This window comes from Martes martes (assembly GCF_963455335.1).
Source record: "Martes martes genome assembly, chromosome: 17".
NCBI classification, from domain to species: Eukaryota; Metazoa; Chordata; class Mammalia; order Carnivora; family Mustelidae; genus Martes; species Martes martes.
The window spans coordinates 57,123,805-57,150,179 of NC_137905.1; the positions used below are offsets into that span (position 1 = coordinate 57,123,805).

The window sequence follows — 26,375 nt, forward strand, 5'->3', positions numbered from 1 at the left end:
GCGGCCTGTGGCAGTGAGTGGAGGGAAGGGAACAAGATACCTGGACTCCAGGCCAGGAGACAGCAAGTCTGGGGTGGGGGGGGCAGTGTACAAAAGCTGAAAGGCCCCAAGCCCCTATATTCCTGGGGCGGCGGGGGGAAGCTGAGTGCTCAGTGGGGGTGGGGAGCAGAGGGCAGGGGGTGTGAAAGGGGACAGGCGCGCAAGCTGGCTCCTTTCTGGGGGAAGTCACAGTCTGCCTGAGGGGCGTTGGGCACAGGGAGGCCCTGGATGGGACTGAGGGAACCCACAGGAGCAGCTAGAAGAATGGACCCAGGGGCCCAGGTCGATTGGGGTTGCTCCCCAGGTCCCCTGGGAGCTGGGAGCTGGGGGCCAGGTATCTGCCCCAGGCTTCTGATGAGAAGGAACGAGCTGAGGTGCCAGTATTTGGGGGGGAGACAGAAAAGGGAGGGGGACGGCCCAGAGGAGGGAGAAGAAGCCCCCTCACCTTGCCTTGGGGGCCGGGGAGGGGGTATGTAGCCCTTTAAGAGTGGGGGAATGGCCGCCCCCCGCAACATGGCTATATACAAAGAATTGGGGCAGATTGTGCATTGGGTGTTGAGGAATCCCCAAGACCCCTGGAGGCTCCCTGGTGTGCGAGGGGGAATTAAGGAGAGAAGGCTGCTTCCCCACCATCTTGAGATGATGCAGAGCACCTCCCCGCCCCATGGCCTTGGCGGTGGCCATGGCCCTCCGGATGTGCCTGCTCCAAGACCAGGCCAGCAGAAGACGTAAGCGAAGGCTCCAGGGAGGTCAGCAGCCGTCCACCCAGCCCATGGGGTCTCTGGGGAGAGTTTGGCCCAAGCCAGTGGAGTGCTGTTTTGGGGGGGGGGTCCAGGTAACAGGGGCAGGGATGTCACCTGAGGACTATGAAGCCCATCCCCCACTCCCCCCGTGATGATAAAAGTTTTCTGTGTGGACCCTGTCACCGATCAGATGGTTGGGTGAAGGGCTGTGAGTTATCAGGAGGGGCCTGGATGCCCTCACCAGGGGGTGATGGGGTCTGCCCAAGACCAGGTCTGTGGGGGATTGATGCGGTCATCAGCTCAAGTCAGGAGGGAGACAGTGACATCATTAAGAAGGGGCTGACTGAGGTTGATGTCATCAGAGGGGACCCCACCTTATTCCATTGTTGAAGGAATGGAAAAATGGTGTGTATTGTGCTAGTTCCCCTTAAAGGAACTGTTATAGGTGCTATGGGACCCTAGAAAACAATTGAAATACAGCCATTTTAGTACTTGACCCTCAAAATGATGGATCCTGGAAGATGATGCATGGTTAAAGTGGATCCTAGTAAATGACATATTTTGATGTCATGGATCCTAGGAGATGATGATGCTATGGTTATGGTGGATCCTGGTAGATGATGACCCCATTGGTTCTCATGGTTCCTGGGGGGTGATGACATCATGGCTGAAGTGGATCCTGGGAGGTGATGACACCATGGTTGAAATGGCTCCTGGGGGTGATGACATCATGGCTGAAGTGGTTCCTGGGAAGCGATGACATCATGGCTGAAGTGGATCCTGGGAGGTGATGACATCATGGTTGAAGTGGATCCTGGGAGATGATGACACCATGGTTGAGGTGGATCCCAGGATCTACTTGATCCTGGGAGGTGATGACATCATGGTTGAAGTGGATCCTGGGAGATGATGACACCACAATTATGGGGGACTGTGGGAAATGGTGGCATCATCAGTACTCGTGGATTCTGGTAGAGGATGTTACCATCAGCCATAGAGGATTCTGGAAGGTAATGACCTAACATGTCATGGTAGATCTTAGGAGATGATGATACAATGGTTGTAGATCCTGGGAGATGAAGACACCATAGGTCATAGGGAATCCTGGGAAGTGATGTCATCATCAGGCATGGTTATCATTTGACCCCAGGTACAATGCCATCATGAGTGGTGGAAGTCGTACGGTACTGATATCATCAGCAAAATCAATAGTGGGTACACCCCAGCCAACCCCATCCCACCTCACCCCCAACAGGAAGCCAGGAGTTTGTTGACAGAGGCGATGATGTCTCTAGTCATGGAAGAAAGAAGTGACACCGGCCTTTGGGCCACTATGCGTCCCAGGACTCTGGGAGACTGGTGGGCCAGAGTGGCCTCCTTGGGAGCAGAAGCCAGTCTGGGAGTCCTGTCCTCCAGGAGTCACACGGGAGGAGCCATCACTGAGCAGGGAGGGTCTGCTGGAGACCCTGCAGGGGGCGTCCCTGGCGTCAGGGAAAGGAGTGACCACATTAAGTCATGGCAGGACAAGGCAGAAGCTCTGGTACCACCATCACAAGTGACGGCCCTCCAGAGCAGGCAGTGTCTCTGGTGATGACATCACAGCGTTGGGACGGAGCCTCAGTGGGGGCCGGCTGCCAACAACCTACAGTCAGATCATCATCTCGGTGGAGACTTCTGCAGTTGGGGTTGCCTCCCCTGTGAGACATTCCCTCAGACAACTCCTCAGGTCAGGGCACCTTCTTGGGTGACCCCAGGGTTGCCGTGGATCCAGGGCCTGCCCTGCCTTCTCATGACCTGGCATGGAGGCATCTTAGAGCACGACCCCAGAACAGGGAGAGTCCAGAGGTGAGATCGCAGAAGGGCCCTCATCCTGGAGATGTCCCAGAAGCGGGCTGTCCTCCCTGGTGATGACATTACAGGAAGAGGCACAGTCCTTCTGATCATGTCATAGGGCAAGGCACCTTCTCTGAAGATGGTGTCACAGGAAGGAGGCAGAGTCCCTGTGACAGTGTCCTGGAAAGGTCTTACTTGTAGGGAGGACACAGTTGGCCAGGCCTCTCCCCTGTGATGTGTCCTAGGAAGATGGCTTTGTCTGTAGTGACAACATCATAGACAGAGACATCTTCTCTGGAAGGAAATATTTTTCTGGTGTTGATGATGTCAAAAGAGGCCTTTCGGTGCCAGAGATGACATCATCAGGGTGAGATGTGTCTCTGCAGTGACATTCACAGGAAGGAATCTTTGTTTCTAGGGATGATGTCATAGGACAAGGCATTGTCTCTGCTGTGACATCACAGGGAGAAAGTCTGTGATGACTTCATGGAACAGAGACATGGCCTCTAGCGATGACCTCGGGGGTGGGCCTGTTCCTCTGTGATGGATTCATGGGAAGGTGTTGTCCCTGTGATGACATCACAGAACACAGACATTTTCACTAGTGATGACCTCACGGGCAGGGCTCTTCCTCTGTGATAACGTCATGGGAAAGAGGCCTTGCCTCAAACAGTGACATAGGACGAGGGATCTACCGTGACATCCCAGAAGGAGGTTTCATCTCCGGTGACGAGTCCGTCCAAAGCGGCGTCCTCGGAGGCGGCCCCCCACCCCCACCCCGTCCCGCGCACGGGCTGCTCCCGGGTCCCAGGCCCCTCGAGTGTGTCGGGGGATCCCGGCTGGGGTGGGGGCCTGCGAGGCCGCGGCCCGCCGGCCCCCCGGGCCTGGCCTCAGACCGTCACCTCGTTCTTGCTGGCGGTGCGCAGGTGCTGCGGCAGGTGGTGGCCCGGGATGAACTGCAGCTGCTCCAGCGTGCCCTGGCGCTGGAAGGGCGGCCTGCGCGCCAGCGTGCCCCCTCCCCCGCCGGCGTCCGACATCCAGGCGGGCTGCGGGGAGCCGTGCAGGCCGTGGTGGTGGTGCGCGTGCAGGCCGGGCGGCGGGGGCAGCCCGTGCAGCGGCGTGGGCGGCCCCCCGGGGCCCAGCAGCAGGTTGGAGTGGGACGCGGCCAGGCCGGCGCGGGCGCCGGGCTCCGGGGGCAGCGCGGGGCTTCGCGGCGGCGACAGCAGGTGCTCGCGGCTCTGGCGCAGGGCCTCGGGCGACGACAGGAGCAGGTGCTCCTGCGACACCAGGCGCGCGCGCGGCAGGGTGAATTCGTAGCGCGAGCGGCCTCCGTCGCCCAGCAGGTGCTCCTGGGACATGACCCGGCGCGGGTTGGGCGCGGGCGCCAGGCCCAGCTCCTCCGGGCCGCCCCAGGCGTCCATGCGGTAGCCGCCCCCCGTGCCCGGCCGCCGCAGCGCGTGCAGGGGCAGCGTCCCGCGGGGCATCTCTGTCAGGGGCCGGCGCTTCAGGTAGGCCTCGTCCAGATCCTTCTCAGCTGGGGGAGGGGGGAGAAGCCAGAGGGGTGAGTCCTCAGCCGGCCCAGAAGCTCCCCCGTCCCCTGGCTTCGGTATGTCCCACCCCCACGAGGGCCCTGGGCATCACCGGAGCGCCCCGGTCATTATTAGCCTGGGCACAGGTGGGTGAGTCCCACATGGTAACCAGTCAGAACAATCAGGCTGCCTGTGCGACCAGAATGCAGATTCCTAGGCCCCCGCACAGGACGGTGGGCCGGTAGATGGGGGGACTTCGTTTCTCGCCCCCCCCCAAACTTGGAGATGTCACCTCTTCGTGGGTTATGAAGTCAGTTTTGTGGATGGTGACTGGTATTTTGAAAATGAAATAGAATTTAAAAATTATCCGAATGCATCCACACAGGGGCGCCTGGCTGCTCGGTTGGTAAAGGGTCCCCGTCTTCATCTCCTGGTCCTGAGTTTGAGCCCTATATGGGGCACAGATATCACTTTAAAAATATCAATTAAAAAATTAAGGAGAGTGGGGCACCTGGGTGGCTCAGTGGGTTAAAGCCTCTGCCTTCGGCTCAGGTCATGATCCCAGGGTCCTGGGATCGAGCCCCACATCGGGCTCTCTGCTCGGCAGGGAGCCTGCTTCCCTCTCTCTCTGCCTGCCTCTCTGCCTACTTGTGATCTCTGTCTGTGAAATAAATAAATAAAAATCTTTAAAAAAAAAAAAATTAAGGAGAGTGGTGGGGAAAAAGATTTTTTAAAATTATATAAAAAAGAATGTATCCAGGGGCGCCTGGGGGTCTCATTCCGTTAAGCATCTGCCTTCGGCTCAAGTCATCATCCCAGCGTCCTGGGATCGAGCCCTGCATGGGGCTCCCTCTCCCTCTCCCTCTGCTGCTCCCTCTGCTTGTGATCTCACTCTCTCTCTGTGTCAAAGAAATAGATAAAATCTTAAAAAAAAAGCAAAAAGCATCTACATAATAGGGGGAAAAGGGTGAGTACCTGTTCATAAATTTTTTATTTCAGGTATGTTTGTGTTACTGACATATTAATGGATGCAGTGACAGTACCTATGGTTTGTTTTAAAATAATCCAGCAGGGGCGCCTGGGTGGCTCAGTGGGTTAAAGCCTCTGCTTTCGGCTCAGGTCATGATCCCAGGGTCCTGGGATTGAGCCCCTCTCCCTCCCCGCCTCTCTTGCCTACTTGTGGTCTCTGTTTGTCAAATAAATAAATAAAAATCTTTAATAAAAAATAAAATAAAATAAAATAATCCAGCAAAGGGGTGCCGGAGTGGCACAGCGGGTTGAGCGTCTGACTGTTGGTTTCCACTCAGATCCTGATCTCAGGGCTGTGGGACTGAGCCCTGCCCGAGTGGACTCCACACTGAGCTTGGATTTGGCTTAAGATTCTCTCTCTCTCCCTCTGCTCCTTCTCTCTCTCTCTCTCTCAATAAACGAATCTTTAAAAAAATAAAAGTAAAAAAAATGAAATAATCCACCAAAAACTGGGGTAAAGGGAGTATAGATTAACAAAATGTTGCTCATTTTAAGCTGAGTGATGGGAACATGGGGATTCATTTTACAATTTCCTCTAATGTTGGGTATGATTGAAAATGTTCATAATAACAAATTTCAAATTTTTCCTGTAACTAAAAAATATGCATAGATATATATGTCTCAGGGGTCATAGCATAAAAAGTATTTCTTAATGGGGCTCTCAGTTTAAAATGTTTGAAGGCTACTGCCACTGACCAAAAATGTCCAGAGTCACAGTGATTGGTTCAGGGACAAGCATGTGACCCAGGTTGGGCCCGTAGACTCCAGACCTGGGATTTTTGCTGGAATCATTGGGAAGAATGCTTTTCTACTGGCAGAATGGCACCCTAAAATTCCTCAGGTCCGTCTTTGCCACCGCTAAGGAAGAATCTGTCTGAAAATGAAGCCAGCCCATCATTTAGCATAGCTGAGAGATATAGAATCCTGGAGACAGCTTTTGAATTCCTGGATCTAGCCATACCTGAAGCTCATAGAGACTTTCCATTATCCAGCTAATGTAGTCTTTTTTTTTTTTTTGGCTTAAGTTGTATTTCTGTTAATTGTAAGTACAGGTCCTGATGAATACAGTAGCTCTCAGGAGGGCATGAATCTGCATTTTTAAAAAACACCTTTCGCGTCAGTTGGGCTGCTCTCCACCATTCTGAACCCGGGCCCTGGCTCTTCACCCTGCCCCATTGCCTGTGCCCTTCCCCTTCCTGGCACTCACCCAGTCTCTTGAGGGAGGAGTAGCGGTTGAGTTCGGATTTCACAGCGGCCTCGTAGGACGGGGGCAGATGCGAGAGGTTGTGGAAGGACCGTGAGCAGGAGAGCGTGGAGTAGTGCAAGGAGGGGCTGGGTGGCGGAGCGGCGCGCCAGTCTGGGGCAGAGGGGCGTGGCCAGGGTCAGTCCAGCCCCTCCTCCCTCCGACCCCGCAGTTCCAGCCCCCAGCCCCTCAGGGCGTGGAAACCAGGGATTCCAGCCCCTCAGAGCCCCAGCAGTCCAGCCCTGTACTCATTCCCCCGCCTCAGGAGACAGGCTCATAGCTGGGGAAGCAGGTCGGGGCACAGGCAGAGAGGCAACCAGCACCAGCTCAGCACGTGCTATGGGTCTGGCCCCAGGCAGGAGGGGCAGTCCACTCCGTGCATCATCCCACCAACCCAGGTGGGAGAGACAGGACCACTTCTGGTGTCCCAACTGGGAAACCAAGGCTAGCTTGGTTACCTGGCTAGACTGGGAGGTCAAGGCTCACAGGGTCTCACGCCTGCTCTGCTGTGGGCCCCCAGCTCAGGCTCAATATAAGGCAGGGGAGGAAAGGAGCCTTGTCCTCCCCACAGCCCAACCCCTGTCCGTACCCATCGTGGCGGCATGGTGCTTGGGGCTGTTGACGTTGAGGTGCAGGTAATTGTGGTGCAGATTATCTGTGGGGACCAAGAAGGGAAGTGGTGTCACTGCCGTCACCTGCCCCCCGCTGGCACTGCTGTCCTGGTCTTGCGGAAGGATTTCGACTCATGTCCACTCAGTCCCTGGCTCTGATTCCCTCCCACCTCCTGAATCTCTGCTTTGACCTGCCTTTCCCTCCTGGATCATCAAATCAGCCTTCTGGCCGTCTAGCCAACCCCATCTTCAAGATCAGACCCCCGGGGTTGTACTCCCAACACCCACACCTGCTGTTGCAAACTGTTTACATGTCTGTCTCTCACCCACAGGACAAAACTGAAGACAGGAGGGGCGCCTGGGTGGCTCAGTGGGTTAAGCCGCTGCCTTCAACTCAGGTCATGATTCCAGAGTCCTGGGATCGAGTCCCATATCAGGCTTCCCCTGCTCTGCAGGAGCCTGCTTCTCCCTCCTCCTCTGCCTCTCCCCCTGCTTGTGCTCCCTCCCTCTCTCTCTCTCTGTGAAATAAATAAATAAAATCTTAAAAAAAAAAAAATTGAAGCCAGGAATTACTTGGCTTAGATTGGCCTCAGCTGATGCCTTGCTTGAAGGAGCCTAGCTCAGTCCTGTCACTGGGCCTTTGCACATGCTGTTATATTTTCTCTGCCTTGAATTCCTTCCTCTCCTTCTTTGCCCGAAGAACTCCTACTCATACCTCAAGATCCACCTCAAATGTCCTGTCCTTTTTACTACTATTCAAACCCACCTCTTCCCCTCCATTTCTGACCCCAGTTCAGGCCTTGTCCTGACCTGGAGTACCATCCAGCCTCTTCCTCTCATCTCTTCCCTTTCACATGGATTCCAGAAAAATCATTCTTCCACTCACTGCTCTAAGCTCCCCGTTGGCTTCCCACTGCCATCAGGACAAAGGCAGAGCTCTTCAGCCCAGCCTGGTGCTCAGGTCCTTCCCGACACCCTCTCCCTGACCCGGCAAAGTCTGCTGCAGCGGCCCAGAGCTCCGTTGACCCAAGTAATCCCCTCACCCTCCAGGCCACTACTCAAACAGCATTGCCTGTGGGAAGTCTTCCTCCTCCTCTAACCCGCTACAGCTCCCTGGACTTCTCCACTGATGAGCTCATCATAAAATGTAAGAGTAACACTAACACTGCGCGTATCTATATGGCGCTTTTTCTGTGGGAGGCATCGCTCTCAGCCTCCGGTCGTTAGTTCCTTCGACCTTCACAATAACCCTGTGAGGTGAGTGCTGTCGCGCTCCTGGTTTTATGGGTGAGGACACTGAGGCCCAGACAGGTGAAATGGTTTGCCCCAGGTCAGCAGTGGCAGAGTTAGGATTCAAACCCAGGCTGTCTGGTTCGGGACACATTCTAATTCAGTTGTTGGGAACTTTGTGACTTTGGCTGTTGGGAGCTCAGACACGGACTTCCTCAAGTGCAGGGGCCGCGAATGTCGAAATTTAAATCTCTGCGGCGTCCATGACACCCACCCATGATGGCTCTGAGATGGCAGAGGCCGGTGGATGGGACTGGGGACGGGCCTGGGCCGCGGGAGGCGGGGCTATAGGGGAGGGTGGGGCTACGGTGCTGGAGGCGGGGCATGGGCCGCGGGAGGGGCCGTGGGGGGCGGGGCTACAGGGCTGGTGGGCGCGGCCAGAGGCTGCCGCAGCGGCCCCGACTCCCAGTTTCCACTCACCGAGATTGGAGGGCTTCACGGTGTTGTAGAGGTTCTTGGGCGTCCTTGGGGGAATGCTGTCGGGGCCTCCGACCCCTGGGGTCAAGGAGCTGCTTCGTGCCCGGTCCGGGCGGGTCCCGGGCCCTGCCTGATGCCTCAAAATGTCCACCAGAGCTCTAGAGGGGCAGAGCGACGGTTAGCAGCGGCCTGGGGACGGCGGTGGGGCAGGCAGAGGGAGCGCCCGGGCTTCTCCTCGGTCCCCGTTCTCCCCTCTGCGGGAGTCAGCCCGGCCGGGCTCCTCGCCGTTAGCCGCACCCATAGCTGACGTCAGTCTGACCGCCGCCCGCCCCAAACGCTCCTCCGACCGCGTGTCTTGCTTGAAGCAGCCCCTGCCTCAATCCATTTGGACCCAACCCCTCTGGGGTGCTTCCCACACCGTGCCCCCCACCCCGGCCCCCTGCTCCCCTGAGCCTGGGACCTCACTCCTGTTCCTTTGCGGTCGTCCCATGGCGGTAAGGTGTGCCCCAGTCGTCCAGTTATACGACATAAACATTACAATCATCCCGGACTCCTGTGTTCTTTCTTTCATGCCCCTCAGCAATCCCGCAGATTCGACCTCTAAAATAAATCCGCAGCGGACCCCTTCTCACCGCCGGTGCTCCTCCCCGTATCTGCTCTCACCCGGCTCATTGCTGGTGTCCTGACCGGTCTCCCGCGCCCACCCTTGTCCCCTGCAGTCCGGCCGCACACACGCAGCCCAGGGACTCTTGCATTCACCAGACGGCGTCAAGCCGCGGAGCTCAGGGCCCCCGAGAAGCTCCCCCATCACACTCAGAGTTAACCTGCTCTGTGCCCTCTGCTCTGTGGCTTCATGGGCCCCTTCCCTGTCCTGCAAGCGCTCCCACCAGGGCCCTGGCACGCGCTGTTCCGTCTGCCGGGAATGCCCTTCCCACAGATCCCTGGAGGAGTTGCTCCCTCCCTTCACGCCTCTGCTCCAGGGCCTTTCCTGACCACTTCGCATAAAGCGACGCCCTCGGGCCCACTCTCTACCTGTTATGCTGCTTTCTTTTCTTCACAACGGTTATCAACACCTGAAATTATATTGCATATGTGGTTGCTTGCTTAGCCTGTCCGCCACTAACGTTGAATGATAATGGCAGCCAACAGTTACTGAGGGCTCACCATGTGCCGGGACTCGACAGGAATCAATTCAGTTAATCCTGCCTACAGTCTGAATGGGTGGGGAACAGTTCTTAGGCCCATTGTACAAGCAAACGGAGGGACAGGCCCAAGGTGGCACAGCTCGCAGGCAGCAGGCCCGGGGCTGGAAGTCCAGTTCACCCAGCAGAGCGGGGACCTTGTCTTGGTCACTGCTGTATTCCCAGCTCCTGACCCACAGAAAGTCCTCAAAACATAATCTGTTGGATGAATGAAGGCCTGAGCCTTCACTGTCACTCAATGTCACTCAACAGCCAGGCCCGTTCTGTCTCATCTATTCTTAGGGCCCGCCCGTCTCCCTAGGCTCCGGTGGCGGCTCCCAGGCTCCCGGTGGCCTCCTCGGTCTCGGAACAGGCCCGCACCCCTGTAGCCACGCCCTCTCCAGGTGGCTCCACCTCTCACGGCCCAGGCCCCGCCCCCAGGCCCCACGTCGCTCGGGCCCCAGCGCTCACATACCTGGGCACGTTGATCTCCCGATGCGCCCTGGGCGCACGGGACGCCTTGCTGAAGGCCACTTTGGCGCCGACGCCCACCGCCAGGGCGAAGCTGATGACCCCGCACACCACGTAGGCCGTGCTGCCCCCGGGGCCCTCGCCCCCGCGCCCCGCTGCGCCCCCCGCCCGGCCCCCTTCCAGCCACCCAGCCTGGCCGGGACCGGGCCCCCCTCCCGCACCCCCAGCACCCCCGACGCCCCCGGCCAGCGGCGGCGGCGTGGTGGCCCAGCGCGGTGTGTCGTAGTTGGAGCAGGAGGCCTGCGCCAGGCGCATGTGGCGATGCTCGCAGCAGAAGCGGTAGTGGCAGGTGCCGCAGCAGAAGCGGTAGGAGCCCGTGCTGCAGTTGAAGGTGGCGTCGTACTGGCCCATGACGTCGTAATATCCATGGCAGAGCTCGGCGGGAGGGGGCGCCCGCGCCGCCGCGCCTGTCCCGCTCGCGGGGCTGGTCCTGGTGCCGTTGGCGCCCGGGCCCGCAGTGCCCCCGCCGCCGGTCAGCGCCCCGGTCAGGCGCCGCAGGTGCGCCAGCAGGGCGGGCAGCGGGCCCGGCGGCTCGGCGCTTGTGGCGTTGGACGGGCGCGCCCCGGCCTGGCGGGCGGTCGAGGCCAGCAGCAGGAGGGTCCCGAGGAGCAGGAGGGACGGCATGGGGCCGCCAGGCTGGGGGGAGAAGCAAGGCGGGAGCGGGGGCGCGAGAGAGACGGCCAGAGGTGCAGAGATGTGGGGAATGGGCGGCCGGACAGGGTGAGGCAGGCGGGCCGAGGAAGGCGGAAGGTCGGAGGAAGACAAGCATTAGGAGAGCAGGCCCAAGGTGAGCGGTCCCACAGGGCGGCGGGGGACATCGGTGGGGGGACGGAGATACGCCCAGACGCGGCCGGGGGAGGATGGAAATGGTAACGCGCAGACGGGGAAAGGATCACAGTGAGCCATGAGGGCAGGAGGAGAAATTGGGGAGGTCGTCGGAGATATCAGAGGGGCGAGCAGAAATAAAGACGGACAAACACCAGAAGCAAGATGTGATGAGGGGAGAAGAAAGCATGCAGGGGAGTGAAGGAGGGAGGGCGAGGGCGGAGGGGGCGGTGAGAGCGGCGGGCGGGAGATTGGGGGAGGAGGAGCGGTGAGGGCGGTGGGGTGGGTCCGTGCGTGGGGGGGAGGGAATGCAGACAGGTGTGCGGCGGGGGAGATGGGGAAGGAGAGAGAGAGGGGTGGGTGAGGGGAGAGAGAGGGAGAGATCGGAGTTGAGAGTCTGAGTTTAGACCAGGCCCGTGGACCCAGGTGGTGCGGCCACTGGGTGCCAGGAGAATTCGCATTCTCCACATGCTGGCGGTGTAAGTGCCTCCGGGCATTGCCAAATGTCCCCCTGGGGCCGTAACTGAGCCCGACCGAGAGTGGCTGGCTTAGACCGGGGCGGTCCTCAGCCGCCCCAAAGGCTGATTTCTCTTCCAGGGGTCTCCAGCGTCTGTCTCTCTGCCTCTTCCTTCCTCCCTCATCTGCCCTGTCTCTGTGTCTCTCTCACACAGAGACACGCACCCAGAGGCTCCCCAGACACACGCACACATGCGCGCACCGACACACGCGCGCGCCCAGACGCGCTCGCAGTTGCAGGCCGCCCGCGTCTCAGCCACCGCGCGCCAGCGGCCTGACACTGCAAGGCTCTCACCTAAAATTCCCGCGCCTCTGTGTCCCCATGTGTAAAATGGGGGTAAGGATGGTTCTCAGGGGGCGGTTACGAGGATGGGCAGGGGTAATGGAAGGAGCCCGGAGCAGTCGGGCCTGTGGCCAGGCGGCGGACTGTGCACGCGGGCGCGCCGGTGTTTGCCGCCGCCGCTGCGGCCGGAGCGCAGGACGGAACAGGCCGGCGGAGCGGACGGCGGGGGGCGGGGCCCAGGGGGCGGGTCTGCCCCCACCCGCCCCCGCACCGAAGCCGCCCGCCGCGCGGACTGAGCCCCGAGGGGACCGCGGTGACGGATCCACGGGGTCCCGCCTCTGCGGGGCTCAGGGTCCAGCGGCGGGAGGGGGCCAGTGCGCAGACAAGCCAGTGTGAGGCACGGGGCACTGCCGTGAAGAATGGGGGCGCCTGGGTGGCTCAGTGGGTTAAAGCCTCTGCCTTCGGCTCAGGTCATGATCTCAGGGTTCTGGGAACGAGCCCCGCATCGGGCTCTCTGCTCTGCAGGGAGCCTGCTTCCTCCTCTCTCTCTGCCTGCCTCTCTGCCTACTTGTGATCTTTGTCTGTCGAATAAATACATAAAATCTTAAAAAAAAAAAAAAGAGTATGAAGAAGTCCTGAAGAAGTCGCGGCTGAAGGACAGCAACGCCAGGGGATGGGAGGGTGGGCAGGACTAATCCCGCAAGCCGCACTGGGTAGTACTGTCACGTGCTCCTTTCCGCTGAGCGCCTGTGTCTGGGGACCACACCATCACCCCCACAAGTCGCAGGGGCTGGCGTGGAGAGGGTCCTGGGAGCTGAGGCTCCCCACGCCGCAGCTGGCTCCCCTCCCGCCTGGGGCCTCAACGCTCCCTTTAGCTCCGGCTCAGCCCCTCCCCTGCACTCCGGGCTAGAACCCCTCACCCCAGGTGTTTCATAGGCATCTTAGAAGCGGCTTAGCCCACACTGCGGACAGCCGTCTGGTGGTTCCTCAAAATCATACAGTTATCACATGACCCGGCAATTCCCTCCTAAGAACTGGAAACGTGCGTTCACGCGAAAACTTCCACACGAACGTTCATAGCAATACGGTTCGTGGTATCTCCAAAGGCCACCAGGATGGCCTTCAACCGAGGAACAGATACGCCAATGTGGTCTGTCCAGAGAACGAAACGTTACTCAGCCTTAAAGCAGCACGGATATGCTGCCTCGTGGGTGAGCCTCTAAACATCAGGGGAAGGAAGCCGGACGCAAGAGGTCACATACTGTGTGAGCCCGTGTATCTCAAATGTCCACAGTAGGAAAAGCCATAAAGCCAGACAGCGGATTAGTGGCTGCCTGGGGCTGGGGGTCGCGAAGAGTGGGGAGGGACTGCTTTGGGGGTGATGAAGATATTCTGCGTGAGACAGTGGTGATGAATGTCCTAAGTATCATTGAACTGTACCTTTAAAACAGTTTAAAAATAGCTAAAATGGTAAATTTTAAGTTAGGTGTATTTTGCCACAATTTTAGGAAACAAACAAAAAAGCACCAACATAGGTCAGATGACATCAAGCCCTCCCCAGCTGAAACCGCCCACTGCCTTCCTGTCACGCCTGCGATATGGGAAGCCTCCTCCCTTTCCTGTCCCTTCATGCCTTTCCCGAGCCGGAGGGAGCCCCTTCTTCCTGACTGCACCTGCCGCTCCTTTCGCCTGGGACCTCCCTTTGCTGCACACACCAGCCTATGCCCCCCTCCTTCCTTCAGGTGTCCCTCACAGGTCATCTCTCTGAGCCTTTCCTGTCCTGTCTAAAGCAGGACTTCCAGGGGTGCCTGGGTGGCTCAGTCATTCAGCGTCTGCCTTCGGCTCAGGTCGTGATCCCAGGGTCCTGGGATCAAGCCCCGCATCGAGCCCCGCATTGTGCTCTCCACTCGGCGGGAAGCCTGCTTCTCCCTCTCCCACTCCCCCTGCTTGTGTTCCCTCTCTTGCTGTGTCTCTCTCTGTCAAATAAATAAGTAAATAAAATCTTAAAAAAAAAAAAAAAAGAAACGCAAGCTGAAAATTAAAAAAATAAATAAATAAAGCAGGACTTCCAGCCACTCTGGTCCCCAGGCCTGCTTTCTGTCTTGTCATAGCTCGCATCTCTACTTCCCACGTTATACGTGTCGGGACTTATTGTCTGTCTCTCCCACTAGACCACCAGCCCCACAACGGTGGACTGTTTTGTCTGCTGGTTCCCCGTAGTGCCCACAGCACCCAGCACTGGTGCCCGACCCAGGAGGTGTTCCGTAAACATTTACTGCACAGATGAATGTTGAAGGGAAGGGGGAGAGGTGGGACTGCTCTCTCCCTCTCTGTATCTCTCTCTCTCTCATACACACACACTTCAGATGAAAACACTGAGGTTCCAAGAGGTCCCATCATTTGCCCAAGGCCTGCAGCACCCAAACATTGGAGCTGGCCTCTAAACTCAGGTCTCGGGGCAATGCCGCCTGTAGAACCTTTATCCCATGCAGAGAAACGTGGGTTGACACGCATACAGACACACACCTTTCATCAGTGAACCCACATGCATGCAGTGATGTGGATTTCTTCATTCACTGAGGGCTGCCACATACGGTTGGGCAGGTTGGGCAGTGCGCAAGGAGATCTGGTTGAGAGGCTGGAATCCAGCCAGGCTCTCCTCCTTAAGGCGTACTGGTGGGACTGCATCCATCTGGGGGAAGGGGCACCCTTTAGAACTCACACAAGGTTGCCATCTGCCTGCCAAACCACAGACGCAGGGGAGCTACGTTGGGCCAGGGGGTACCTTTGTGTCATTGGCATAAAGGCGCTGTATGGGCTAGCAGTTTGCCCACTCAGTCCCCATTCTGTGCCAAGCCTCCAGCTGAGCTCCATGGACACAGTTCTTACCCCTGCTAACAGAGTCCCATTGTCCCCTCCAACTGCACGTGCACGCACATGCCCAGGGAGACACAACTCCACACCATTGACAACTCTGGGGAGTGGGGGCCATGGCATCCATCCCCTCAGACCCAGTGATGCACCCAGACACAGTACACACAGCACATCTACAGTGGGGGGAGCCGTGGTCTCCTGTCCCTGCCTTACACCTCCTGGAGGGAGGAGGACACACACCCGGGGACACAGTGACCTGTCTGGACACAAGGATACAGGGGGACCGATTCTTACCTTGCCTCACACAAAACAACACATAGACACACAACATTGTATACGCGCAATGACAGAGGACACCCGCATGGTGTGCAGACACAACACACAAGGACACCCAATGTCATTCTGGTGGGCGCACCTGTAGCCTCCTCCCAACACATGCACACAGCTTCACGTGGACACACGGCTGTGCACTTCTGGGCATATCCACCCACAGTACACAAGACCCAGACACAATTTCAGACACTGCGACACATGGGGACCACACACAACTCCGGAATACAACGAGGGACCTGCCCAAGTCATCTCTACGCGGACACACAACCAGACACATGCCAGCCCATGGTCAGGCAGCCTTGCGGGTGCACACAGGGGCCAGCACACCCTCACCCAGAGGTGGGGTCCGGAAGCATGCCTGTGACACCCCCCACACACAGACAAAGCCCTCCCGCACCCCCCCTCAGGCACTCTCCTCCCCCACAGCTGGAGAGGAAGGGGGCCCTTCACCCCAATGTCCTTCCTTCCTGCAGCATGCATCCCCAGCAGCCAAGGGCCGGGGCTATGGACCCCAGCGCTAGCCTAGGACCTGAGAGACAGACAGAGGTCAGGGGAGTGGACTCGAGAAGGATTTCCAGAGCAGGCCCTGCTCGATCCCTGGGCTCCTGGAGACCTCACAGTGCCTGCATAGTCCTGTGCCCCACACTCCACACCCTGCCAGCTGGGGATGGGGGCCGGGGCTGGGTGGGACCAGGTGAGTAGCCTCCCTCCTGAGATGTGTGGCTGCAGAGAGTGAGAGATGGAGAGGATGGTGGGTAGGAACAGGGACAGGGAGAGAGTCTTGGGAGGTTGGTGGGGGGAGAGGCAGAGAAAGGAGAGAGACCCAGGGAGAGGGGGATGGAGACAGGGGGCAGAGACCCAGAGGGGAAGCAGGCTGGGGGGAGACAGATACTCACAGGAGGGGCACAGACACTTGGGAAGTGGGATGCAGAGATTGAGAAGCCAAGAGAGAATGAGAAAGAGAGAGGAGAGAGAGAATGGGGGAGGACAGAAACCCACAGCAGAGTAAGACCCAGAAAGAGACGGGGCCTCGGGAAACTGGGGGCTGGAGGGGTTTGCAGGTGGCGGCAGAGGGGGGCTGAGGGTACACGGTGGGCTTTGAGAGAGAGAGAGAGGGTCTGGACACATGCAGGGTCTGGGTGGCGTGCAAAGGGAGGGGATCCGAGGAGTATCTGGGGTTGAGGGGTCGGTTTGAGGTAGGGATGTGGAAAGCAGGCAAGAGGAGGAGAGGATGTGGGTTCACTGGCCGCTTGGAGCAGAACAGAGGGAGAAGGGGAGGGGTCCAGATGGGCAGCAGGGATCCCAGGACTGGGCACTCAGGCAGCAGGGACTCAGGGATAAGGACCCTCCACCAGGTGCATCCAGCGGCCCACCCAGCCTTGGTCCCTGTGCCCCTGCCCCATCCCAGGTCTTCCTGTGTCCTGTGCCTCTCTGACTCTGGGTGTCTCTGCATCTCCCTGCCCACCCCTCCTCCCGGACCCCGCCTCCCACCCGCCCGCAGGCCCCTCGCATCTCTAACGGAATCTGCCCTGGGTCACGGTCTTCCGAGCCTGTGTCTCTCTACGTATCTCATCGCTTCTCTGCGTCCCTGCGTCTCTGTCCACCTCCCCACCCCCCACGCGCTGTCCCGTTCTCCGAGTCTCAGTTTTGTGTGTCCCTTCTTCCTTTTGCCCCGTCTGTCTCTGTCTCTCTACATCCTGTCTCCGTGTCTCCCCCCACCCCCAACCCCCACAGCCCTATCTCTTTGCCTCTCTGTCTCAGTCTCTGTATGTCTCTTTCCCAGGTTTGCTATCTACAGATCTCTGCCCCTCTGAGCATCTCTGTGCCCCACCCCACCCCGGACCCGTCCTCCTCCCCGGTCCCCCTACTCTCACTCAGGCCGGGGTTGGAGGGGCGGGGCGGGGGGGCGCCGCAGCGCGAGCTGTGTGTTCCCAGCGCAAAATAGACTCCCGTTGCCATGGTGACGCGAGCGCGGCCTCCGAGACGCGAAGCATCAGGCTGGGGGGTGAGGAGGGGGGACACCTGGATCCGGAAGGCGGGGGCCGGGGGCGCCGATGCTTGTCCCAGGGGCTCCTGGAGGAGGGGGGAGGATGGGACTCCTAGGTTGCTGGGGAGAGGGGGCGCTGGGCGCTCTGACGCCGGGTTCCGGGGACCCGGACTTCTGGGAGGGGTCTGGGATCCCAGGATTGGCGGGGGTGGGTGGGGGGACTCAGATTCCCCAGTGGGGGGCGGGCTAGTTGGGAGCTCTGACGCCTGGGTCTATGGGGGATTCAGAGGTTGCCTTCTCAGGTCTCCAAGGTTGGGGGGGCGGGGAGCAAGGACTGCAAACCTCAAGGGGCTGAGGGGCCTTGCCTGGGGGGCCTTGCCTGGGGGCTCCGTAGAGCCCGGGCCCCCAGATCTCCGTGCGGGCTGCGGAATTCTGAGAGCCCCCATGTGGATCCCTGGCTCCTGCGTCTTAGGGGAGCGGGAAGCACTCAGGTGAAGCCGTCTGTCCTTCCCGGCCATCCATCCATCCATCCATCCATCCGCATGCCGGTCTCTTCTCCCTCCCGTCCCCTAGTCCCCAGTGCCTCAGTTTCCCCCTCCGCACCGGGGTGCGGTCGCGCTCACCTCACTTTCCGGATTCGGGACCCTTGGGGCGTCGGGGGTGGCGGCGGCGTGGGGGGCCGGCCGGGGAGGCAGAGCGAGCGCGTGTCTGCGAGCCAAGCGGCTGGGCGTGTGCGCGCGCTGGTGGGGGGCGGCCGGCGGCGTGTGGGGCGTGCGACCCGGCCGGCTGCTCCCGTCGGTGCAGATGCGCGCCGGCTCCCGTGCAGATGCGGCCGCGGCCAGCCTGCCTTCGCCTGGCGCCGGCTGGGAGCGGAGAAGAGGCACCTCCCCCTCCCCACCTGCTGGGACCCCTCTTCCCCCCACCCGCGGCCCCCACTCGCCCCCGGGACACCCCCCAAGTCCACGAATGGTTCGGTCCACAGCCACATCAGTGTTTATTCTGCAAGTCCGGGTTCCACAGCCAGTGACACTCCCTCCCCCGCCCCTCCCCACCCCGTGAAGTGGCCCGGGGCCGAGCCCCGCCCCCAGCTCGGCTCAGCCAACCGCCAGGCAGCTTGCAGGAGTCTTATTTGCATTTCCGGGGCTTTGGCCCAATGGCAAGGTAGCGCTCCACCTCCCCTCCCGAGGGGGTGGTACTCCCGGTGGACTGCACCACTCTTGGGAGCCAAGGATGGGGGCGAAACGGTTCCACCGAGGTCCCGTGGACAGGAGGGTGGTCTTCGGGGTGAGGAGTTCAGCGGAAGAGGGGGTTGGGGCCTTGGAAGACGCCCAGCAGCCCGCTGTCCTGGGCAGGCTCCTTGATGATCTTCTGGATCTGTAGGGGAAGAGGGGGGTTCAGGAGGCGTCAAGAGTCCCCGTCTCTGCGACCGATGTGGAGGGCACATCTCCATTTCATCTGCCTTGCCCCCTTGGCAGCAACTGGCCAAGCCAACCACTCCCTCTTCTGGAAACTTCTCCCTGGGCGCCCCTCCACCATGGCTGCCTGGGTGAGCGCCCGATCAGCCGCCATCTTGGTCTGCTGCGCTGCCTTGCACCAAGGCCCTGTCCTGGAGCTTCTCGTCTATACCGGCTCCTGCTTGAGGAACCTCACCTCTCCCATCCCTCTCAACCTCCACATCCAGCCCATGCCTTGCCCCTCAACTCCGGACTCACTGATCCAACCGCCTCTTAGACGTGGGTCCCCACCTGACCTCTCAAACTGACAGTGGTCTTCCCCCAATCTGCCGGCCACAGGGGCACAGATGCCCAAGCCCCTCTCTAGGGCTGCCTCTCCGCAATGCCCCGCACTGCACCCACCAGCAGGCCCCACGGTGCTCGCCTCCGGGAAATTCAGCCCAAATGCACCCCCACCGCCCCCACTCTGGTCTCCCTCCTTCCTGCCGCCCGCCCACATCCGTGGGCCACCCAGAACCAAACTGCAGATCTGACCATGGCCGGCTCCCTTGGGCAAAACCCTCAAATCTGTGAGAAGAGGGGGCTCGGGCTCTTTCTGCCTCCCCTCCTCCCACGCTCACCATGCCCTGCTCGGTTCTCTGAATAAGGCTAAGTTCAGCCCCACCTCCAGGCCTCTGCCCCAGCTGTTCCTTCAGCCAGGAACGCGCTTTGGATGACGGGCTGCTCGGCCGACTTCGGGTCTCTCTGCTTCAAGGCCGCCCCACGGAAGGACCTCCCTGCGGCCGGCCCCCATCTCATTTCTCACACATGCCGAACATGCCCTTCTAGCTTCTGGCCACAATGCGTAACTGATGAGAGACGGGCCTTGGCTGTCGCCCCAGGACCCGCCACAGAGGCTGGCCCATAGTAGGTGCTTGACAAATGCTCAACAGAACTGAACTAGGAGGAGGGAAAGGGCAGACCTTGGGGGGCTGGGCGCCTCCTGCCACCCTCAGGGCCAGCGGTGGCGGCTGTGGGAGCTGGAGAAGAGGGTCACAGGGCTCCCATCGGCGGCACCTCTGCCAGACTCTTCGTGCCTGTCTGCCTCCTGTACCTCTCTTCCCGGGAGGCCTCCCACTTCACCCCGTGCAGCCCCCCTCTTTTGCACCCTAGCCCTCCCAGTCCCCTCGCTTGCTTTCTTGCTCTCCTGTCCTCCTGGACCCCCGAAGAGCTTCCCTCAAGGAACTTAGAACTTTGCTCGCCTGGAGGCGGCCGCCTGCCGTGCTCCCAGATGTATTCTGTCAACTGATAGGTGGTGGGTGCTGGAAAGGGAGGCGAGGGAGGTTGGGGTGCGGGGCCAGTACCTCCTTAAACCGGGGGTGGGCAGCGTCACCCACGAGCTGCAGAATCAGCCCTTCGCTGGTGGAGAGGAAGGCCCCACTCTGCCGCATCCGGGCCAGTGCCACCAGCCTGTCCACCTGGCTGGGAGGGGGAGGAGAGCTGTTGGTGCCTCGGCGGGGCCACCCGGATCCCTGGCACGCTGCGCAGGGACCCCACTCCCCGGTTCTTCCTGGGCACCCATCTGTACCCCATGTGCACCCCCCCCCAGCCGGATCCGCTCACTTGCGAGAGGAGCAGGCATCCACCACCACGTGGACCTGCAGCCCGCGGTCCAGGAGGTCCAAGGCTGTGTTCTGGGGGCACAGGCAAGAACAGGGATGAGGGAGGGTCCGATCAGGGCAGGATGGGAGCAGCAGGCAGAGAGAGGTCCTGAGTAAGGATGATGGTCCCAGGTCCGGCAGCGATGGCGTCCTGCCAGGACGGAGGGTTCTGGGCCAGGGAAGATGCGGTTAGTGGGAGGAGGGGTCTCACCAGAATGCAGGCGTGAGTCTCGATGCCACAGAGGAGCACAGAACGTAGCTGGGGCCGGGTGTCCAGCTCCTGCTGCACTGCGGGGACCATGCTGAAGCAAGTTTTGGCCACTGGCCGCAGGCCCCCAGCCCCCAGCTCAGGCACCGTGGGGCCCAGGCCTACTGGATACTGCTCTGTCAGTACAGCAGGCACGTCCAGGAGCCTGGCCACCTGTGCCGGAAAAAGGGACAAAGGCCTGAGCCTGAGGGAAGGGTCTGTGGGGTCAGACTCCAGGGTCTGAGGGAGGAAGGGGCTGGGGGCCTGGACTCCTGGGTCTGAGGGAGGAGGGGGCTGGGGGCCTGGACTCCTGGGTCTGAGGGAGGAGGGGGCTGGGGCTGGACTCCTGGGTCTGAGGGAGGAGGGGGCTGGGGGCCTGGACTCCTGGGTCTGAGGGAGGAGGGGGCTGGGGGCCTGGACTCCTGGGTCTGAGGGAGGAGGGGGCTGGGGCTGGACTCCTGGGTCTGAGGGAGGAGGGGGCTGGGGGTCTGGACTCCTGGGTCTGAGGGAGGAGGGGGCTGGGGGCCTGGACTCCTGGGTCTGAGGGAGGAGGGGGCTGTGGTCTGGACTCCTGGGTCTGAGGGAGGAGGGGGCTGGGGCTGGACTCCTGGGTCTGAGGGCCTGGACTCCTGGGTCTGAGGGAGGAGGGGACTGGGGGCCTGGACTCCTGGGTCTGAGGAAGGAGGGGCTGGGGGCTTGGACTCCTAGCCTGAGGGAGGAGGAGGCTGGGGGCCTGGACTCCTGGTCTGGGGGAGGAGGGGCTGTACCTTGAGCATGCGGGCAGCCACAGAGACAATCTGGGGGAAGTATGCAATGTGGCGGAACTTCTCCTGCATGTCGCACAGGAATAGGATGGAGGATCCGGGGAGGACTCGGCCCAGGTTGGGCCCCACAGCCGCCATGTCCTGGGGATGGGCAGAGGTGCTGAGGGGGCAGGGGCAGATGGGCCAGGGGCTTCTCTGCGCACCCAGCGTCCATGTGCATAGACCCCTGGGGGTCCCACGCAGGGCTTTGGAAACCACCGTCCGCCCACCTGCAGGCCACTGCATCTGCAGTTCCCGGTGCCTGGAATCCATTTCCTTCTTAGTGTGTCCGACTCAGCCGGGAGATCATGTTCTGAAAAACCTTCTCTGACCTTGACCACCCCGGTGCTCCCAGCCTCCCTGTCCCAGGGCCCTGGGAAGCCTTCTCCTTCCTCAAGGTCACCCTCTCTCCTGCCACATTGCAGGCTCCAACTGCGATCCTCACCCAGCACTCGGGGGAGAAACTGAGGCCTGAAGGGACCCATCCAAGGGCCCACAGCAGCTAACAGCGAGCTGATTTGATTCCTGAGGACAAAAGAGCCTGGTGCCGAGTTCCTTCAGGCCGGACTCCTCCCACTCAGCCTCTGAAACTCAGTTTACCCCTATGTGCAATGCCCAGGCTGCACAACCCCTACAGGTCCTAGACAGAAAGGCGGGGGTCCCTCACAGAGGAATGTTATCCCCCCACAGAAAGGAACGGAGTGGTGCTCTGGGGGACATCATGCATGAACCTTGGAATCGCTGTGCTCAGGGAGAGGGGCCAGTCGCTGAAGGCCCCACGCTGTGCGAGCCCGTGTATATGAACGTCCACAGGGATCAAGCCCAGAGGCAGGAAGCAGACTGGTGGCTGCCAGGGGCTGGGGGCGGGGAGTGACCAGGACCGACCCCCTGAGGCGTTCAGTTTCCATCTGGGGTGATGAACACATTCTGGAACGAGGTGCGGGCCACAGTTACGCAACATCGTCAGTGTTTGTAATGGCCGCTTCGTGCTGCGCTTAAAAATGGTGGAAATGGGGATGCCTGGGTGGCTCAGTTGGTTAAGCAGCTGCCTTCGGCTCAGGTCATGATCCCAGCGTCCTGGGATCGAGTCCCACATCGGGCTCCTTGCTTGGTGGGGAGCCTGCTTCTCCCTCTGCCTCTGCCTGTGCTCGCTCTCTCTCTCTCCCTCTCTCTCTCTGACAAATAAATAAATAAAATCTTTAAAAAAAAAAATGGTGGAAATGGTAAATTTCATTACATGAACTTTAGAGAGAGAGAGAAAAGGAAGGGGCGGGGCTGGTGGAGCAGTCTGCCCCGCAGCCCTTCTGGGGGGGGGCCCATGGAGACCCAGAGGGGTCCCCGATTTGCCTGAGGTCCTGCAGGACTAGAGGACAGCAAGTCTCCCAGGCAGAGTGGCTCCTCTCTAGCACCTGGGGCCCTGCCTCCACAAGTCTCAGCATGTCCCAGCCGCGTCCCCAGGAAGCTTGAGTCCTTGGGTCCCCAAGTTGCTGCACAACTAGGGGGTTCTGGCCTGGCTTCCGTGCACAGCTCTCATCCCCTCTGTGTTCTCACTCATTTGCTTTCCTTAATTTATCTGGGACACAGATAGGACCCCGCCCGCCCAGTGGAAGGACAAAGGGTTAACACGGCGGAGGTGTGAAGGCTGGGTGGTGAGCACACACAGGTGTGTATGGGGATTCTCTCAAACACATCTACCGCAGAAAATGTTTTCTACAGGCAACCTGTCTAAAACGTAAAAACCCATGGATGCTTACAACAGGGAGTTTTATGCTATGTGAATTTTCTCTAAGAACAAAATGGCACAGCGTCTCCCACAAAAACAGCATCACACTGATGAGCTAATCACCTAACTACAACCGTGATCAGGGCTGGGATTTCTAGGGAACCTGATCTATCTTGGTGGAGTGCAGAATTCTCGCCAAGGAAGCAGCCAGAGAGAGGGAGAGAAAACCATCGGAAAACACAAAGTGCATTCTGCGGCTCCCCTGTCTCAGCCCGCACCCTCCCGCGTGGCTGCTTCTGTCCTCAGGACTAAAAGGTGACCCCCCCGCTCCCGCAAGGCGCTGAGAACCCTCCAGCCTTGGCCAGGTCGTGCTGCCCCTCCACGACGTTTCCCCGTGGTTCCCTCCCACCGCGGCGCTCAGTCTCACTTCCAATCCCTTGAGTCTTCAGGAGGCGGGAGGGTCAAGGTCAGATCGGGGTTCTCTGCAGCAAGAAGGATCTCCTTCACGCTGGGAGGGGTGTAGATTGTGGCAACCCCGAGGGAAGCACGTGGGGCCGCCTTTCTCAAAACCAGAGTTATATGAACTCTGCGACCCAGAAAACTTGCTCCTGAGTGTCGGCCCCGCAGACACACGTGGGAGATGACACCAGGTTATCCACCACCAGGCCTAGGCTACACATCACGGGACTCTTCCCCAGAGTGAAGGAACAGACACCAATGTAAACATCTGCGGCTGGGGTCCTGCCCGCCTAAGTCATGGCCCGTGCACGCTACGGAATCCGCCGCAGCCAGGAAGAACGCCAAGGGAGCGCTTTAAATAACAGCGTGGAGAGGTGTCCAAGAGAGGTTAGCAGTGCAATGAAGCCGCACGGGACATCTGTGCCCCAGTCCAGGGAGAAAAGCCAGTGGAGCCCTCCTCTCTACACCAACCACGTACTTCAGGCCGGGGAGCAGGTGTCGACCCGGTGTGAAGATTTTATTTGCACTGTTCTGTTCCTTCTGAATTTTGGACAATGTGTGATTGGTTGTCTGGTCTGTAACAACTAAAATACGATATAATCTTCACGTAAGGTGAGAACCCAGCAAAACCAGTCTGTGGTGGTAAAGTTATGAATGAATGGTTATCCTTGGATGGCAGTGAAGAAGGGAGTTCGGGTGGGGGGGGGGCTTCTGGGATGCGGGGGATGTTCCACTTCCGGCTGGGTTCAAACGCTGTTTACACCAGAGTGTTTGCTATGTATATGTAATTTGTGTGGTTTTCCTGCATATGCAGTATACCTCCATAAAAAGCTGTCAAAATATCAGATAAAACGGGGGAGGCCTCACTGGCCTCTGTGGGGCTGGACCGGAGCGGGAGGCCAGGAAGGAAAAACCAGGGCTGCAGTCCAGGTGGGCAAGGGTGAGGCCTGGGCTCTAGTTCAAGGAGAGAACAGAGGGATTCAGGGTCAGGTGCAAATGGCTGTGGGGTAAGGGGGAAGAAGGAAGATCTTCGGGTTTCTGGTTCATGGGTGGCAGGTCCCAGGGACTAACTGGGGACCTGGAGAGGGGAATTGGTTTGGGGAAGAAGATGGAAAATTGAGAGCGGGGAATCTGTGTGTGTGGGGGGGGCATATGGGGAGGTCTGGGCTGGAGACGGATCTCGGGGTGCCGTTGGGGAGTGGTGAGAAGGTACAGAATTGAGCTCTGGGTGGAGGGAGTCCAAGGCTGGGGGAGGAGGGGTAGCAGCAGGGGAGGGGTGCCGCTTAGATCCCCACGCGGCCTGGAGGGTGGGCAGCCCTGCAGCCGGGACTTCCTGGTTGTGTGACCCTTCGCAAGTTTCACGCTCTGTCTGAGCCTGCAAATAGGGGTCAAAGCCACCCACCCCACGGCGATGATGCAAACCTCGGCCAGCGATGCAGACCGGGCGTGCACGACCCGTGGAGGACTCGAGTCCCTGGCCAGCCAATTCGGCAGGGCCAGGCGTCCTCCCCTCCCAAGGGGAGCCTGGCAAAGCCTCAGTTTCCCCACCTGCAAGGCGGGAAGATCGGTCCCCCTGCAGCGCTCGGGGCCAGGGGCCTTACCCGGAAGGCGCCGGCTCCCAGGCTGGCCCGGCCCTCCGCTGGAGAGGCCCGGGGGACACTCACCTCTCGCAGCCCGGACTAACGCGCTCAGCCCCTCTCGACGGGTTCCAAGGCTGGGTTACCGTTTCGTAGGTCGCCACACGTGCCCCGCCCCCGCGCCCGCCCATCCAGGCCGAGCCGCCCAGTCGGCGCTCGCCAAGCTCGGTCCCGCCCCTGCGACCGGCCAATCCACTGGCGAGGCTGTTTCGCCCCCCCCCCGTGGAGGGGCGGTGCCGGGCACGCTGGCAACGTTGAGAGCGTGACTGGCCCGCCTGCGGGAGGGGGCGGGAAGGCAGCGCCTCCGACCAATGGGAAGCCGCAAAGGCCGTGAGTGGCGGGCCTAGGGCGGAACAGCGCCGTTGGGTGCAGAGAGAGCGAACTCGGGCTGGGCAGGTGGGTAGCGGCCACCCGCGTTGTCCATACAAGACCTGGGAGGCCGAGGAACAGGGAGGGAGGAGCGTACCTAGGGCAGAGGCAGGCCTGGGGTTCGAACGCTGGCGCTTGTGGGTGGCTGGAGACAGGAACTTACCAAGAGACCCGAGCACTTTCCAGGAAAGTGGACTTAAGCCCTCCCAATCCTGCTCAGCCTCAGTTTCTCCATCCGTACGGCACCTGCCTCCTAGGGTGGTGTTTGGTCGTTTGTTTGTTTTGCGTGGCGTCTGTAATATTTTGATTCTGTGCTTGGAAATGGGGCTGAGGAAGAGTTGGGGAGAGAATTTCCCCATCAGCCTTGGAATAAAATCCAAACTATTCCCAATTCTTGTTTGCCTTTGTGAACCTCTCTGACGTCATCTCTTACCACTTGCCCTGCTCACACTGCTCCAGCCACCTCAGGGCCTTTGCCCATGCTGTTTCCTCAGCCTGGAGCCCCACACCTTTGCTTAAACCCCTCCTTGTCATTCAAGGCTTTCCCTGACCACCTGAAGTCAAACAGCCACTCAGTCAAGTTTCTCTTTTATTTTCTTCACAGCACTAATTCCAATCTGAAGTCGGAAATTTATCTTGCATTAAAAAAAATGTACAAATGTCCTCATTGTCAGTTCCCCCCTACCTGTACCCGTGCCCCACCCCCTTAGATGCAGACATCTTGTCTGTTTACTCACTGCTGAATCCTCAGCACCTAGATGGGGCCTGACACATGGTGG

At 59.8% G+C, this 26,375-nt stretch overlaps 2 protein-coding genes across 3 annotated transcripts; both read right to left on the reverse strand.

Annotated features, from left to right (window-relative positions):
* Positions 1-3,505: 3,505 nt before the first annotated feature.
* SHISA7 (shisa family member 7) lies at positions 3,506-18,252 on the reverse strand (the record flags this gene model as incomplete). 2 transcript variants are annotated; one of them, XM_080828110.1, is made up of 6 exons in its annotated part: positions 3,506-4,149; positions 6,381-6,530; positions 7,006-7,071; positions 8,738-8,892; positions 10,391-11,104; positions 17,893-18,252. In XM_080828110.1, 5 exons carry the CDS (start codon positions 11,068-11,070, stop codon positions 3,506-3,508), a joined length of 1,695 nt encoding a protein of 564 aa, XP_080684236.1. The 2 variants fall into 2 exon arrangements, with proteins under 2 accessions (XP_080684236.1, XP_080684237.1); XM_080828111.1 differs by lacking the exons at positions 7,006-7,071; positions 17,893-18,252 and having other exon boundaries at positions 10,391-11,070.
* On the reverse strand, positions 18,233-25,345 carry ISOC2 (isochorismatase domain containing 2). Its single transcript, XM_080828114.1, has 6 exons — positions 25,255-25,345; positions 21,373-21,510; positions 20,570-20,779; positions 20,321-20,391; positions 20,062-20,179; positions 18,233-18,638 (listed from the first exon to the last, which is right to left on the reverse strand). The coding sequence occupies exons 2-6, from the start codon at positions 21,505-21,507 to the stop codon at positions 18,558-18,560; spliced, it is 615 nt and encodes a 204-aa protein (XP_080684240.1). The 5' UTR covers positions 21,508-21,510; positions 25,255-25,345; the 3' UTR covers positions 18,233-18,557.
* Positions 25,346-26,375: the final 1,030 nt, after the last annotated feature.